General features: G+C 38.7%; 1 protein-coding gene across 2 annotated transcripts in view; it reads right to left on the bottom strand.

The window, feature by feature from the left end:
- The window catches only part of CDK14 (cyclin dependent kinase 14), a 202,502-nt gene extending 192,662 nt beyond the window's left edge, over nucleotides 1–9,840 (bottom strand). Inside the window, exon 1 of one of the 2 annotated variants that reach the window (XM_053468070.1) lies at nucleotides 9,342–9,840. In XM_053468070.1, the coding sequence (XP_053324045.1) occupies nucleotides 9,342–9,432 (91 nt within the window). In that variant the 5' untranslated portion in view covers nucleotides 9,433–9,840. The remainder of the gene's footprint in view (nucleotides 1–9,341) is intronic. The other variant, XM_053468069.1, reaches the window with a different exon arrangement.
- Nucleotides 9,841–17,633: the final 7,793 nt, after the last annotated feature.

The raw sequence follows: 17,633 nt of genomic DNA, 5'->3' as shown, positions 1-17,633 counted from the left end.
AGGGCTGGGTGCAAAGTGCTGGGTGCAAAGTGCTGAGTGCTTGGTGCAAAGTGCCAGGGCTGGGGCAAAGTGCTGAGTGCTGGGTGCAAAGTGCATAAATATTGTGTTTGGGTTCTTGTACTTTGAAAATATTGTTTTTTATTACATCATAACAAAATAAGAATGTTAATGTAAAATTTAAGTTGTTTTTTAACATCCAGTTCATTAAATTATTTTAAATAAACGAAAAATTTGCATATTGTTTTTTTTATCCGATTAATCGATTAATCGAAAAAATAATCGGCCAACTAATCGATTATTAAAATAATCGTTAGTTGCAGCCCTAGATTTTTATAAACAATAAAAAAAACAGTAGAACTACACATTGGTGCCCATCTGTCTGCTACAGTCAGCCCTCTGGAATATACCTTAAAAATATGTCCAGCTTTTCCCAAAACTGTTCTTCTAGGTCTTTATGTCTTAAAGTACCCCTAAGCTTTCTTATTGTTACTCTTAAGAACATTATTAAGAGTAGGGGCATATGAATACTCACAATAACACCCCTCTCAACATTTCAATTTTTACTCATTCCCTTTTGTCACCAAAACATTGATGATGGCAATTACTTTGTCCAGTACTGTGCAAAACTTTTAGGCAGGTGTGAGAGTAAGAATGCTTTCAAAATGGACATTTAACAAAACGCAATATGCATGGACAGAAGAAAAATCCAACTCAAATCAAACTTCAAAATAGCATAAATTCTTCTAGATACACTCGTACAAAATCATACAGGCATATAGTTGGGTCTATGATTAAACAATTATACCAAGCAGGTCCTAATTTAATATGTGGGTTGAAACACAATCAATAACTGAAACGCAAACAGCTGTGTAGGATGAATAAAACTGGGTGAGGAACAGTCAAACTCACAAGGCGAGGTGGCTTAAGGCAGTTTGATGTCAAAAGTCATACATCACGGCAAGACTGAGCACAGCAACAAGACACAAGGAAGTTATACTTCATCAGCAAGGTCTGGTGTGCTGTTCAAGCCCTTTTGAAGATGGGCAAAGAAACGGGCAATGCTGAGGGCTGTAGACTGAGGGCTGTTATCAGCCAAGGAAACTTAGTGCAGCAGATGAAAGATGCATCATGTATACTTCCCTTCGTAATTGGAAGATGTCCAGCAGTGCCATGAAGCTCAACACTGGCAGGAGTGATATAAGGAGAGTGCTATAAGAATGAGTGTTTGCAGGCAAGCATTGTGGAGGTTGCTTGCAAGTTTGGGGTTGCATTTCTGCAAATAGGGTTGGGGATTTGGTCAGAATTAATGGTCTCCTCAATGCTGAGAAGTACAGGCTGATACCTATTCATTAAGCAATACCATCAGGGAGGCATCTGATTGCCCCAAATGTATTATGCAGCATGAAAATGACCCCAAACATACAGCCAGTCATTAAGAACTATCTTCATCTTAAAGAACAAGGTCTCCTGGAAGTGATGGTATGGCCCCCACAGAGCCCTGATCTCAACATAATCAAGTATGTCTAGGACTATACGTCTGTATGTCTGAAGTGAGAAGGAACTGAGGCTGCCTAAGTCCACAGAAGAACTGCGGTTAGTTTTCCAACAACCTACCTGCCAAGTTGCTTAAAAACTTGTGAGCAAGTATACTTAGAAGAACTGATGCTGTTCTAAAGGCATAGGGTGGTCACGCCAAATCTTGATTTAGATTTTTCTTCTATTCACTCACTTTGCTAAATGATAAAAAATAAACTATTAACACGTCTATTTTGGAAACCTTCTTACTTTGCACCTGCCTAAAACTTTATCATTAAAAATGAAAAACTCTCCCTTCTTCAAATACGCGATATTGGCTGTTTATGTGGTAAATCAAGCTGCCGCCTCTTCTTGATTTGGGCTACATAGGGCTGATTTTCAAAGTTTTACTGCAGTCATTTGTTCTAGAAAGCTGTAACATGTGACCTTCGTATTGGTATATTGAAAAACATGCAAGCATGTTCTCTGTCTGTAAAATTTGACTTGAGCTTTGCCAGGACAATCCATCAGTTTAGCTCAAATCTACAAAACTGCGAAATTGAACATTATTGTAGAAGCCACTGAATCCACAGAAGAAAAAATTGGGTTTCACCACCTGTAGTTATCAATGCTGAACACAGGATACGCGTAATTATGAAGATGCTGATCTACCAACAGGCACAAAAATAGCCATTCCAAATCCCACTTCATAGACTGTTAATCAATCACTTAAGCAGGGATGGGCAACTGCGGCGGTCTAGCAGTCCAAGGGCTAAACCTGCCATAACGCCAGCTTTAGTCCAGCAGCTGACAGACAGCAGCTGCCCCGCCGACCAGATCTACGAGAAGGATGAGCAAATCATTACAACACATTGTTTTAATTATAGGGACGAAAACCAAAAAAAGAAAGAAAGAAAACGTGTTAAAGGAAAGATCATATCAAAACATTTCCATAGCCTCTCCATACAAGAGACCCAGGTCCCGACACTTGGATCCCAGCAGCAAGCCGCCCATTGGAACACTGGACATACACTGGACATACACTGGACATACACTGGACATACACTGGACATACACTGGACATACACTGGACATACACTGGACATCCGTATGGGTTGCTGGGTTATCCTGAGATAAGCTTTTAGTGAGAAACTATAGAGAGAGTACACAGACATTTGCTCCCAACACTGGTGCCAAGGCTTGCCCCTTGGCATTACATCTTTTGCCCTACTGCTTTTTACTTCCTTTGCCCAAACCCAATCAGTTGCAGTATCTACTCAAAACTTTTAGCCAGTTGGAAAACTTCTATAAATTATTATTCACCCGTAAATTCATAAATCAAAAGTACAATAACAAAGCCTGGGCATTGTCTAGCAATCTACTACTGTTTTAGATACCTATAATCTAGTACCATGCCTAAAAACCAGATAATCCTGATAACCTCCCAAACTGGACACTGTTAACCTGAACGTTTATGTCTGTGTTACCAGGTAGTATTCAATGGATGGCGACGATCATTTTCAGCCACCATGAGATCAAACTACCTTATCGATTAAGTTTGTGAAGGCACACTTTAGGTGCAATCCCTGAACCATTACCTTCAATGTACTATACTAGACCTTTTAATAAGGTTCTCCAACCGAGAAAAGGAATGTATATTTTTATCCCTATAAAGAACGGGAAAAACAATCTTGAAGACCTCCATAAACTTTGTACTACCAAAGATAAGACAATGACAAAACACATTTTGAGATGACCTTCGAGGTACACTCAGATGGATGATGTCATAATCGTGCATTATTTCTTTTTATTATTTTGTTGTGCTGCCCGTTTCTTTGATTTATACTCTGTAGACACCGTTGACAGCGATTAAAATGTTTTTGTTTTTAAAATGCACGGCTTCAGCGTGTAACCAAAATAAATATGAAAAGCATTACCGTACGTCTCGTGTTCAGAATCACAGCATCCGCTGAATGTTTGGTTTTCAGATACAGATATTTTGAATATAGTATAAACAGCCGTCGTGGACTGCATTCCCTTATAATTCTTCCCATATTTCTAAAAATAACGTGGTCATTTGCTTAGAGGAGAAATTGGTCTGCCCCGCTCTCTAATAAGTTACAAGTTTAGCTAATTATTTTAACAAAAAAGCTGCATTCCAGATATTAAAATGTATAGAAGAAAAAAAGATACATTAATTGAATTATCCACTTAAAAAAAATGCTTAGTTCTTGACATTTGTTTATTAGTACCTTAAGGGTATAATGCTAATTGGTACCTGCTTTATTATGGGGGGGTCACAACAATGCAAGGTCTTCAGAAGTATTCAAAATCAACATTCATTTCTTGTACCCTTTGTGCTCAAAGCCAAAAGCATGTTAGGCTTCCAGCTAGAATTCAGCAGCCTCGAAGGGCGAATATCTGGCAGGCTGTACTTGGCAGCCGTTTGACTCATGTTTTCCAAACGTAAAACGAGAGTGGAAGAAACGTTTAGATCGCTCCGTTACATTTGGATAAACTGAAGTCTCCCAACTGGTAGCGCGCGACGCTTAAAGCCCTGGACCACCTCTTGCCCTTTTAAGGCAAAACTAGGCATCTCGACGGAATGTTTGCATCGCAGAGAATACTGTTCTGTTTCATTGATGACACCAATGGTATTTCCTCTGGCGATTAAGTGAATTTTCCAGCATTGCTGAGAAAGAGAAACAGAGCGAGAGAAACAGAGAAAAGAAGGAGATAGAGAGAAAAAGGAGGGAGAAACAGAAATAAAGAGAGAAAGACAGTGAGAGAGACAGTGAGCTCAGGATCTATTACTGCATTAATAACACATAGAAGCTCGTATTTTGCAGCGATTAATATGTGTTGGTCAGTAATATCTGGCTAGTATGTTAGACTTATAACTAAGTGTTCAGCGCTGCGTAAATTGTTGGCGCTATATAAATAAAAGATAATAATAATAATGTGATGTTGGCTGTAACGGCCTCTTAAGCATGAGTTAAGCAGGACTTTCACAGTAATGTTTGGCATGAACATTTTAACTCTATAGGTGCCAAGTGTCATCAGTGTAGTACACTTGAGAAGTTTTAATGAACTTTGTATATGGTTCGTTTACCGAATTAGTTTGAAATCTGTGTCAAAGGACTGGAGGTTTGCACTTCCCTCTAGTTGTTTAAGGGTTAAGCTCGCCTTCTACATGAGCATCACAACACCCAGCTACACAGATATGGAAAGATTTGGAATGTGGCAGTCACTTAACCTTTTCACCCCCATCTCTCTATGCCTTTGGGGCAATGCATTAGGTAGGGCCATCTGGTGGCAGCACAACCGGCACATATCAAGCCGCGTGGCTGCAGCGTGCGTGATATTCGTTGGGGATAAGCCGTTCTCTCTGGGAGAAAAGGGGGCAAGGTTGGGTTTTAACTAATAAAATCTGACATTAAGATATCATCAATGCAATGTAAGAAAATTGGTCAGGAAGAAACCTCAAATCAAGAGCTTTCCTGTTGTCTCCTTTATAGCGCCCGCAATTTACGCAGAGCTTCTTACAGTGTCTACATTCGTGGGTACGAGAGAACTAGAACAGACGGGATAAGAAATCGATACATTAGACAGAAAGCCCCCGCCTCGCAAGCTTATAATCTATAAAATTGTGGCTATTTTTTTGAAGCTAGAAGCAATTACAGCAAAATATTTTTTTTCTTTTATAAATACTGATTACCATGGGTTTATTCAATAAAAAATACATTAATATAATGTGTATTTAAAAAGGGACAGTAATGCCCAAATTTTCTGGTACCAGTATCACCGATAGCTTTAACTCAACAAAACAAAAACAGAAAAATAATATAAATAAAATCCCACTTTATTAATCAAAAACATTCTGCCATCAAGTATACTGCGCATGCATTATAAGCAGCTATCTGACCATCAATACAAAGACGACGGAGCCAGGAAGCTCTGTAGAGCGTTTTAAATAGAAACTCACTGCAAAGGATACGGAGACGGGAGGCAAGTTACCGATAGTAAAGGAAGAAGCATTTGAAGACATTTATGTGAGTTTCCCTTAAACAATACGGCTTCATCTTCAACTTACACACATTTTCTAGTTAAATAATATAAAACCACAGGAACTCGCCAAGAGCATATTTGATGTTATGGCAACAAAGTCATTCAGCCTACCAGTGTTCACTTATACAGTATAGAGGATTAAATAAGAAACATATGGGCACAATTTCACTTTACAGATTTACTACTAAACATGCAAACCTTTTGCGTAAATAATAGCGATGCTGTCACAGGCATGTATTTTGTTGGTTTTAAAAAAAGAAAAACAAAAATTACATTGGGTAGAACATATTTTTAAGTGGACTATCGGCGGGGGGGGGCTGGGGGTGCATAAATATTTGTATTTATGACTTCCCTTTGCCATAAAAACGAGTGGAGGATAGTGGATATGATTAATAACCCGACTTGGCAGTCACAAAACTATACAATCCTAGTTCCTTTGTAATTTCCCAAACATCCACTAGCCACTAATCGGGGGACCGAGTGCGTCCAGAGGTTCCATCCTTTTGTGGAAGTCCTCTGAGAGGCCTGGTTCACGGAGAAACACATGAAGAAAGAAGACAAGAGGAGAATCAGGTGAAAAAAAGAAGACAGAAGAACAAGAAGAGGCAAGAGCCGAAGTGGAGCTGCGGGAGAGGAATCAGGGACATGGAAACGGAGGGCAGAGATGTAGGGAGACAGAGAGAGAGTGAGATTGTGAGAAAGAGTAAAAGAGCAAAAAATTGCTTGGTGCATCTGCACAACTAATAAGTAAAAAATAAATAAATAAATAAATAAATAAAAAAAAAAAACTTGCATTGAAGAACCAAACCAAGCCAATGTAACCCTATCATTGTTTTTTCAGTGAATTTTTGATCCTTCATGGTTCCTTTTGAACAGTAAATAAACTCATGGCATTTATTCATTCCAGAACACTACCTATCAGCAAAGTTACACCTACATTCACACCTCTGCAATTTATAGATACATAGTTTCATATCAAATCCACAATCGAGATTAACCATTGAAACCCCAAAACCTGTATTTGGCAGTTAATGCAATTTACCAAACAAATCTGAATATATTAATAAATATAAATCTAGGACGGAGGCACTTTTGCCCAGGGAAAAACAGCTGTTTCCAAGACAAAGGATGGTGAAGGGTTAATGCTCGCTGTATCTCATTACAATTGGAAGTCCCTTGTCTGCGTGACACCAGCTGGGGTTTAATGTCCCTTTTTATATCTGAATCATTTCCTTTCTACACAGTAGAGGGGATAACCGTCATTAAGTATTTTCTTCTTTAATGGCAGGGATTGCAAACACATCTAGAAATTCTATTTTTAGGAAAGAGATTTATTTCATTCAATAGCGTTGGACGTTTTTCTTTTGTTTTTTTTGCATACAAAGAAAATAAACCACAGATATTTTATTATTATTATTATTTTATATAGCGCCACCAGACGCCGCAGTGCTGTACAAAGGGTAGACAGGACATAATTAGTATATAATATAACAAGATAGTATATTTAAACACATGAGGAGGGCCCTGCTTCAGTGACCTTACAATGTAATCAAATATTTTAATTTGATTTTTTCTATTAATATTTTAAGTAAAATGATATGCTAATAGTGCATATATTTAGTGGAAGAAGTGGAAATTGCTGAAACTATGTCAATACAAAGATAAAGATCATAAATTGATTTTAAAGCTGAAGATGTCATACTTGTCAGCCAAGTGGACATCGCAAATTCTGGATACAGGACATTACACTTTACGGAGCAGGAAAATAAATAGAACAGCCTCCCATCAGAAGTGTTAGAGGTTCTTACAGTGAGGGATTTTTAACACGCACTGGGTAGGCATAAAACTATTCTGAACTGAAGACAAGACTGTCCAAGGACTGATTAAGGTCACAGTCTCTGTGCCAGGAAGCCAGCAGACCAGACGGGCCGAATGGTTCTTATCTGCCATCAAATTCTCTTTCCGTGACATCTTTGTTAAATGTCGATGTCTACTCTGCATTTTGTTGAAAGGTTCCTTCCATAATTCCAGCACAATCTGGACCTAATCAATAAAGCGTATTTACTTATAGAACACAGAGGGTCATCGGTGACTGATCTGTCAAGTCAAGAACCGTATCACCAGTGCACACCAATGGTAAAGCAGGGCAATGGTATATGTGGACCTATATTGCTCCAGGGTGCTATAGCCAAGTTCACCTTATGGTCAGTACCCACATGGGGCTAGACAAACCCTAGCAGCCAGGGAACCAAGGTGGTCACTATGCTTTCAGTGTTTGACGTAGATGTTTCTGGATATGCCTCGTCATGTTCCTGAATAACTTGAATCTGGATCATAAATTGTATAAAGATCTCTATAGCTCTGCTCTTGAGTTCTCAAAAGATAAAATAAACTAGGGCAACTTGGGCACATTTTCCATTTTCTAGAACACAGGGGGTTACACCGTGTGCGAAAGCCGACTCGCTGAAGCCAGCTAAACATTGTGCGGGGTTTAGGAACATGCAAGTCTCCAGCGTGCAGAAACATCTGTGCAGCGCATACCAGAAAGGGATTTTTTTTCTTTTCTTTCTAAACTTAAGTAACGGAAGTGAATTCTCTCCACACAGCAGAGACCTGGCATCGCTGCAGAATGTAACGTGGAGCGAGCCGGGGGTGACGGTCTCTACGAAACATATTATAGAGCGGGGGCTAGAACGGGACGCCTTTCTGAGGATGTTTCTTTGTAATAGACAAAGTGGGGGTGGATGTAAAAAAAAAAAATCAAGGCCTTGTGCCCTATACAGGGCGCAACATGCAACATGGGGGGGCTAGAAGCCACTGGGTGGTATACGACAATGCGGGGGGGCAGGAAGAAAAGAGCGGCGCATGACATGAGAAGCACGGAGACATTAATAACACGGTGGTAGGGGCACGAAGCATCACAATTTTCACCAACATATATTGTTATATATACACATTGAGGGTTGTGTAGGACCATTCTCATTAGTTGCCATGGCGATAAAACCACTTTTCAAACTTTGCATCATCACTTTTTGGCACATTACCCCCCAGAATGGGAAATAATTCAGGTATATACAGGGTTGGGGAGCTGGGGGGTGTAAAGGAAACATAAGGCAACAAATTCAACAAAGCAATACCCCAACATATTGCAGCAGAAGGTGCTGAGCCATATACAATATATACCATAAAACAACTGCATGGTATATAGCATGGGGAGAATTTTACAATATTACAGCTATGAAGTAATAAATATATATATTTCACACACACATACACACACACACATACATACATACATACATACATACACACACACACACTATGGGGGAAATGGCAGCTATACAGTACTTAAATGTTTTACGCAGACAATAAAATTGCATGGGGTAAAATAATGTCTATGCAGAATGTAATACAAGAGGGACTGTTAAGTAGATACAATGGGGTAATATAACATCTATATACAATATAACATGGTCCATTAACTTTATATATATCACTGTATGCATCAGAGGACCCAAATCAAACATTGGATAAAACATGACAAAAACTACATGAAGCCAGATCTATGCTATATAACAGACAATAAGTAGGAGATATAAGCGGTGTATATAACGTGCGGTAGGTAGGAGATATAAGCGGTATATATAACGTGCGGTATATAGGAGATATAAGCGGTATATATAACGTGCGGTATATAGGAGATATAAGCGGTATATAGTAGTGTCCGTGGAGTATATAAGTAACGATCTTGCTCTCACCTATTCGGCTAAAACTCTCCGATAAAGTTCTCCGCAACTTTTTCATTTTGCCGATTTTCTGAGTGGGCTGCGGTTCAATCATGTCACGCATCCACGCCGCGGTCTGTGTCCCGGAGAAGCAGCAGCCCTCGCACGGTGCGGTATGTAATACCAATGAACACGGAAGGGGTTAACCGATCTCACCCCAGAAGCAGGGTGACCGTCTCTCAGACTCAGGATCTCAGCTCCTGCACAAGGTCTGGATCCACGGAGCTTCACTCATATTTCGGGTTTCAATCTGCGTATTGAGCGGGACCGGGGAGGAAGAAAATAACTGCAGCGGTTACCCCACGCAGAGTTATGTTGTTGATGAAAACAAATCCTCAAAGATACTTTGCACCGGCTAGGAGAGGGGGAATGGGATGCAGGGAAGCTGCCCCTGGAAACGCAGCCGCTTTAGTTGGTCCTGCTGCGGTTTCTTAGTCAGCTGTATCGCCAGCCCGATCGCTCGCGTGTCCCGCCCCGCGCTCCGTCCCCGTCATTGTAGGGCTTCAGGTTCTTGTAATGAATGATGAAGCAGATCAGGGCTGCACCATTACTCCACTGCGCCATCTAGCGGCAGAACGACTAACAACAGCCTGTTCAGCGCACCTGCGTGCGGATTGTATTCATCGCTGCCGAAATGTGCAGAGCCGGCGTCCAGCTTGTTCCGTTACCGGTCTCGTCAGACTGAGATGCTGGCCTGGAATATATCGGTACAAAGTACCCGTTTTCGGATGCAATGTGTGTTCTACTCCCAAATCTCCCATCCTTACAAATGTGCTGATTGCTCTATTTTCTATTTTTAGAGTAACACCAAACCATGTGCATAGAATTGGCTTCTTTATTTTAGAAGTGCATCAATGTGTTTATATAAAATGGAGATACCATTCTTAGTAAAAATAACCAACTTATAAAATATTTGGCAAAAAGGAGATACACGCATTTTATAATATTTTAAAGTTTAAGCAGAAAGTAAATATTTTAAACTCAAGCCATCTGCCTCTCCTTTATTATGGGGGACTCCTTCACTTGTAGCATACAGAATAATGCTATTTATTCTCTTTCTTATTATAAATATTTATTCAAGCTTATATGATACTTGTATTTTCAGTACTTCTATCGCCTGCTTTTACTCATAGCACTTTATTGCAAATATCTTCCCTATGGCTTCTTCCATAGCAGGTGGTTTTCTTGTTGAACCATCTATCCTTCCAATTGTATCTTAGTTTTAGTAGATCCAAGCTCGGTGACGGTGAATGGTAACTAGTATTATAAAAATCATGTTACATGGCCCATAACGCAAAAACAGGTCTACCAAAACTACTGAAATTTTCTCCAAATGTTTGGCTGTTATATGGTTATTTGGTTTTATTTGGTGTAAAAATAGAGAATTTTTGGGGAATACCCACAGCAGATATAATGATCCAGATATAAAAGTGACTTAAATATTTATCAGTAATATTATACATTAACCTGTAACATACAAAAGACCAGAACAAATAGTCCAACAGAAACCAAACCATTTTCATGTTTGTTAGTTTAATTGCTAACCTTATTACTTTAAAATCCAGGCTTAATTACTGATAAGAATCATACTGTTACATCAAAGCGAAATCATTGCCTGTATTTTGTCACAGGCTTACCAATGGATAAAATAAAACCCTTTTTATACTCAGTAAAAATCAGAGGAATATTCAAATATATCTATCTAATGAGATGTTCCGAATCAAAGTTGATCTGTAGTAACCGTACTTATTAAATACGTACTGAATTTACAGCACTTGAAGTTTTTAAATGCAGATAATTACAGATTTGAATGCAACTGTCGGACACATTGATTTTCCATTGTATTTTAAGTGACTACAAAGTAGTAATAGCCAACCTACAGATGTATATATCTTACTCAAGTATCCTTAGTGCAGGTCATGAAGGCTTTTAAATGGTTTTCATCCATCAACAGTATATTAGAACTGTGTGCACATAGCTTCAGGCTGTCTTGATGAAATGTGTTAAGTCCTTTTGATTTTTGTACGGTTGTACATGTAGTTCTGAAACAAAACAAGTGACCTCATCATAAACCCCTAGAGACTCATCTTAAAGATCTGCTGAAATATGATAAAGAAAAAATACCATGGATGCATATGTTGTATTCCAGTGGGTCCTTATGGATAAAAAATAATAATAATACAGTGGGACGCGGGGGTCGCCACCAACATTGCTCATGGTGGACATTTACTGGGGTCTGTGATGGACAGTATAATGACGTTCTATGGACATTCAAAAACCTTGCAATGGACACTGGTGTCCTTGTATAGACACTTTGGCTATCCCTGGTGGGACTTATATTTAGTATAGCAAAATTCACACTACGAAACAACCCATTTCAGGCAAGTTAGTGTAAGAATCAAACTAGGAAAATTAATACTGTAACAAATAACAAGTCTTTAAATGACCACCTTGGTACATCTCGGTGGGTCCCTCACACAGCGAGTCACTTTGAACCACAGGGAGCATATATACAAGTTGTGAACTTGAGAAATGTGAGATTTCCACAAGGTACTATTGCGAGTTTAGTCCTCATGGAAATCAGTAGGCGATATAGTTCCAGAAAGTTCTCACTGCATGATGAATACGCTGGACACAATCCACCGCACTCCACCAATCATTACTTACTCTGAACCAGAGTTTAGAATCTGTTAAGCCAAAAGCATATACAGGAGACCAGGCACCGAAGAGTACAAAGAGATCCCATATACAGTTAGTCACAATTATGTAATCCTTTTATATATGTTGTCCCATGGGTCATGGCTTCACAACTCTAGTAGGCTCTTGCATGAAAGTATTTTTAGGAACTTTTAATTGAGATGCCTGCGCTCAAGGTGAGGCATCCAAAAAAAAGTTGCCTGTTTGCCATGAAGGACCAGAGTTTTGCATCCCTGGTACAGAGCGTGACATTTCCTTGTCCTTTGTGAAGCACTGGAGCATGTAAGATGTTCTGTTAGTCTATGAGCGAGTACAAATCCATGACATTTAGTACATTGTGAGCCACCTTCTGTTCACACAACACTAAATCTTTTAGTGGCCATTGATTGTATATAATGAGTCCAAATAATGCACAGATCCCATGCCATTAAATATGAAACTATTTCCTGATATAGAATTTAACTATAAACTTCAAAATATAAAACATAACCCCTCTGTAATATTATTTAAAATGTCTGATATTTGGTTTAACCGTGCATCCACTAATGCTGTACTGCAATCACTTCTGGCCAGTGGCCACTAGCCATAATGCTGGTTGCATAAGCCTTGAAAATATATCCGTTGCCAAACGAGCTGTATCATTTGTCGTTCATGTTAAAGCTGAATACAAGGTATGCATTTTTCAGCCAGAACTAATTTACTGCTAAAATGCCCCATCCTCCAAAACTTTTACCATGTAATATGAGCTGTGGAAACATCTGGATACATTTAATGTGATTATTCTCCTTGTGAGCTACTGATTTTCTCTAAATGGCCATCATAGTGTAATCCAGTAATTGGGATTCATTCTAATAATATATATATATTAGATAATAATGAAACTATGCTAACAGACATTTAGAGAAAACAATATTTCGTTTTGACATATTTCATTAGATTTCCATCAAGAAGCACAGCCAATTCAAACAAGCTTGAGTTTTCCTGATGCCCTTTTCCCACAATCTGCTTGCTTCTTTTACCTTGGAATTTCACCCTACTATTTTCCTTCAATCCCAGTGGGAATAGAAATGTTATACTGATTACAATTGCTACGGCTTTTTCTCAAATGCAGGACTTTAAAAAAAAAAAAAGTTTTTTTCCATGCCACACATTTCATGATTTTAGTTTATTCAAGTGTAAGTAAATAATATGTTTGTTTAACATTATGAATGAACACCCTCAGCTTGCCATCTGGCCATAGTTCAGATATGTTAAAGCCTGGGAAAACAAGGGGTGGCAAGAATGGGCACTGGATTTCAGGGGGCACATTTATGTTGTATTCATACAACAACTTTGTAGTAATGAATCACAAAGATCACGAACAATATGGATAGGGTCAGCAATGTGTTCAGTAGGATAAAGTAGTGGTGCCACCCAAGGCAGAGCCTCCCAAGAGCATCCTCTTCATTGTGCTGCACATGTTTGTGTGAAGTGTCATGAAATGATGTCATATGATGGCAGACCATAGACGGTAACAGAGTAGGGAGTAGAATGGATGTCTGTTTTGGCTACGAGCAGACCTCAGAATTGTTGGGTTGGTTACAATGGAGATCAGATGATCCTCTAAACAGTCTCATTGAGGTGGGAAACACCTGGAGGCCCAATCACCTGCCACAGAGATCTGACAGCCTAAGCCTTGTCCAGGGCAGCCCAGGCCAAAATATGGAACCGATTAAGGTATTCCTTAAAATTGGTTAAGTATTTTAAGAACAGACTCATGCTGACGTGCCTCACACTGGCCCGTAACAAACTAATGTTTTAGGTAAATATATTGCCTGCCCTCTATTAAATCCACTTCTAAAGAAGCTAGACCCATAATCCAACAGGCGAACTCTGATCCCAAAGGCTACAATTATGAACCTCTACAGAAAGGGATCTACACGTAAGTAAACCTGCTAGAAAAGTAAATGCACCTTAAAACTCAATGAACTCGTGTATAAATTAACACTGGTTAAGAAATGTTTCACCCTGAGGCAAATTATGCAAATAATGTCACCTCGGTGTATAATAGTTGCTAACTTGCATAATTTATGACGCAGTAAAATTCTGCGCATTTGCATACCTCTGGCACCTGCTATATATAATGCATTTTATGAAATCGTTTTTATGCATATGTTACGAGGAAAAATAGTGATATTTATGTTTACCGGAGATTTTAACTCTGCCTAATGACTCCATTACATACCACTTGTCCCAGAATATCTCTCCCAAACTATCGGAATGTTAACGGAATCAGCCGATTTTGACAAATATTATATCTTTTTGACCGCCTTAATTCTTTTGAGGAATACCAAATATTTCTGGAGATAATCTACACTTAAAGTTACCCGTTAATGCCCTAGTAAAATCTCCTGGTGCCCATTGCTCATGTACATTATTTTTATGGAAGGTCAGTGTTGGCGCACCTGAATAGAGAAGACAATGTTGCGTTAACAAGGTGTGAGCAGCAGTCTTTCTACAGTTAAGAACATGACTTAATAATAAATAAAACAGTAATATTTTTTTTCTAGAGTCAATGCGTCCAACAAAGTAGAAAGCAAGTGTGCTGAATATGCCAGGGGTCAGTGATGGGGTGTAAGTCTGAAGGCATGGGTCCTAAGAAGGTTTCTTGGGAATACATTCTCTGGCTGCCTGTTTGACAGCTTGAGTAAGAAAAGAACAGCTTTAAAGCAGAGGTGAAAGAGTTACAGGGGTCTGGTGGGGTAAGGTGGTAAGGGAGTTCATGAAGTGAGAACAGATTGTATCATACCGGACCTTTAGAGGACAGTTCAACAGGAGATATTTTTGCTACAGCCGGGGTCAGATGAAGCCATATTTCATGGGATATTACATTTGATCTTCTGGAGTTTCTGGGAAAGAAGTTTTGATTTGAGCATAAAAGTGATATACAGTTTTTGTTGTTGAAGTGGATCCATCGTGTGTCCTGTGATATTTGGATCCCGTCACCTCACATGGGATAGTTTACTGTAGATCAGAACTCAGCATGTCCTTTTTAAGTTCATTGCTCACAGATATTCATTATTTAATCCTTTGGACACCACGGAACCGAGAGAGAGAGCCGTTAACTGCAAGGATATCAAGACTTATGGCAAGGGTTGAGGCGATCGTGCTTCTAAACTTTGGAGGACAATTTAGTTCCAATAAAGCAATGACATGAATTCAAACAGAAATCCATAAAATGGAAAATTTATGGCCAATTCCCTATAAATCTCAGTTATCAGAGACATACACTATCCCAGCTTCCTATTATTTAGTGTTAAACCACAATTGTTATATAAACAGAACATCAATAAATCTTACAACAAGCAAAACAGTAGAATACCCTCAGCGCTGGTCCCCTTGGTGAGTCTTCAGTTCTTACATCATGTTGACATCCTCGAGCGCTTTGTATCCAGTCCTTGACACATATTTTATAAGGCCGCTGTCAAAATGAGAGATGGTTCAGTATTGTTACCAATGTCACTATTCCCATTATCTTTACAAAAAGCAGTGGTTTGCAAGTAGTTAACCATTTGTCATCCTCCTGCATTCCTTATCCTGCTGCCACCATTTACAATTATTTTAAGGTAAGATAAACAAATATTGAGCAACACATTCTGCCATACTATCAATTATTTCATTAACGAATTACGCATAGGCCACAAAGTGTGTGTGTGTGTATATACACACACACACACTGGAAATGTCACAAACGAGCAGTCTGTTTGGGCAAGTTTTGTTGATGTAAGATTAGAGGGGCGTATTAATTCATGCTTCCTTGAGGACGTGGTGAGGTGAGGAAGACATTTTCAAATGGTAAATGTGACAAAAGCAAAATCGAGTAGCTAAGAATTTGGGAATTTGGTATGACAAGCAAATAAAAAGCCAAGGGAGAAGCGGGAAAATACTTGGAAATAAAAGCCGACAGGCAGATAGAAAGATAGAAGTTATATAGGCTTTGTATTTACATATTCGGTAAAGGCATTGAAGGAGCTGGCAGAGAGCTAAATGAATGACAGACATACCTTGGAATATACCGGGTTAGACCTGTAAGTATTTTCAATCTTCAGGAAGGGTTATGCGATTTGGTCATGGCCACTTCCTGCTCACACACATTAATATACTCACACACACTAACACACACACACACCTACCTTTGCTGACCATCAGCTTGTGAGAGCGCTTCTACTCCCTTGCAGTCCGCACACAGTATATCTGGACACCGGGAACATGCAATTTTCTCAATTTCAACTAAAAAACAAAGAAAACTGACCTGTTTGCAACCTTTGACATCTGCGGGTTGACACCCCTGAATTCAACTCTGCAAATTCGTCTGCATTTTGGACAGAACCAATCAAAACACAATTACATTTTGGATTCTGAAACATTAATTTGTTTTCTATATTTTTTTTTTATATTGGGTATGGTATCTGTACTATTTGATAGAAACACATCACCTGCAACCAAGTAAGGCTAAAGTTAAGATATACTTGTACACCTAAGACCTTTTAAAGCCATAAAACACGTCTACCATATGATTCTAAAAAACATCACCAGACAATTATGGACTAACCTTCATTGGCGAGAAGGTGGGTTTCTAAAGCAAAAAACACAAGCTATAGGTAACAGAGTAATTTAGGTTGAAAATCCTAGGTTCATCAAGCACAATGACATAGCTCCCTTGAAAACTAAACACTAGATTAAGTAATTAATCTACTCTATTTATTCCCTAATTTAATTTAATGTATTATCTAAAATGCTCAGGCTTCATTTCATTTTATTTCTTACAGTGACACTAGTCTCAGCTCGCCAATCACTTTCAGACTACTAAGGTTTAGAAGCTTATAAAAAATAACATTTAGTTTCAAATTACAATAGATCTGCATGATTTTATTTTATACCTAAAATGCAGAGAACAATAAGTGGAGGCTTAGAAAAAGAGCTTGGACACAGCTTGCAAACTCTCAACTAGAAACATTTACGGATCCTCTCTAGGTATACAAAAAAAGAAACCAAGTATACGTTCGGTTCTTATTTTTAAGCCTCTAGAGTTACTGAACTTAGTATTACTACAGAGTTTGTTACTTTGACCATTGAATGCACAACGGAGTCCCAAGGGATGGAAGGACTAAGTTATTCATTATAATATATATATATATATATATATATATATATATATATATATACACACATACACACACACACACATGTATAATCAATTCGGTCAGGAGGCTCAGAAAATCAGAGCTGATAACTGGACTTCCAGACAGTATTTATACTACGAGCATTATTGTGTCATTTAGTCCTCCCCCATCAAATTCTTTCATGTGCTATCCGCATGTTAATTAACCTGTACACAATCACTTCCTCCATCCCAAGTAGAAATCAGGGCAGCTCCAGCCATAGCATAAATAGCCATAAATATACACTTTATATTTAAACTATATCAATATACATTATTACTTTGTAAATAAAAACTATTGCACAATTAAAAAGATATAACCTGTTTATTAAGCAAAGAGACCATGAGGACAATACTTATCAACAGGA

This window comes from Spea bombifrons, chromosome 5 (genome assembly GCF_027358695.1).
Source record: "Spea bombifrons isolate aSpeBom1 chromosome 5, aSpeBom1.2.pri, whole genome shotgun sequence".
Taxonomy (NCBI): domain Eukaryota; kingdom Metazoa; phylum Chordata; class Amphibia; order Anura; family Pelobatidae; genus Spea; species Spea bombifrons.
The sequence above is the reverse complement of the archived record's forward strand: the minus strand, read 5'-3'. Positions and strand labels throughout refer to the sequence as shown.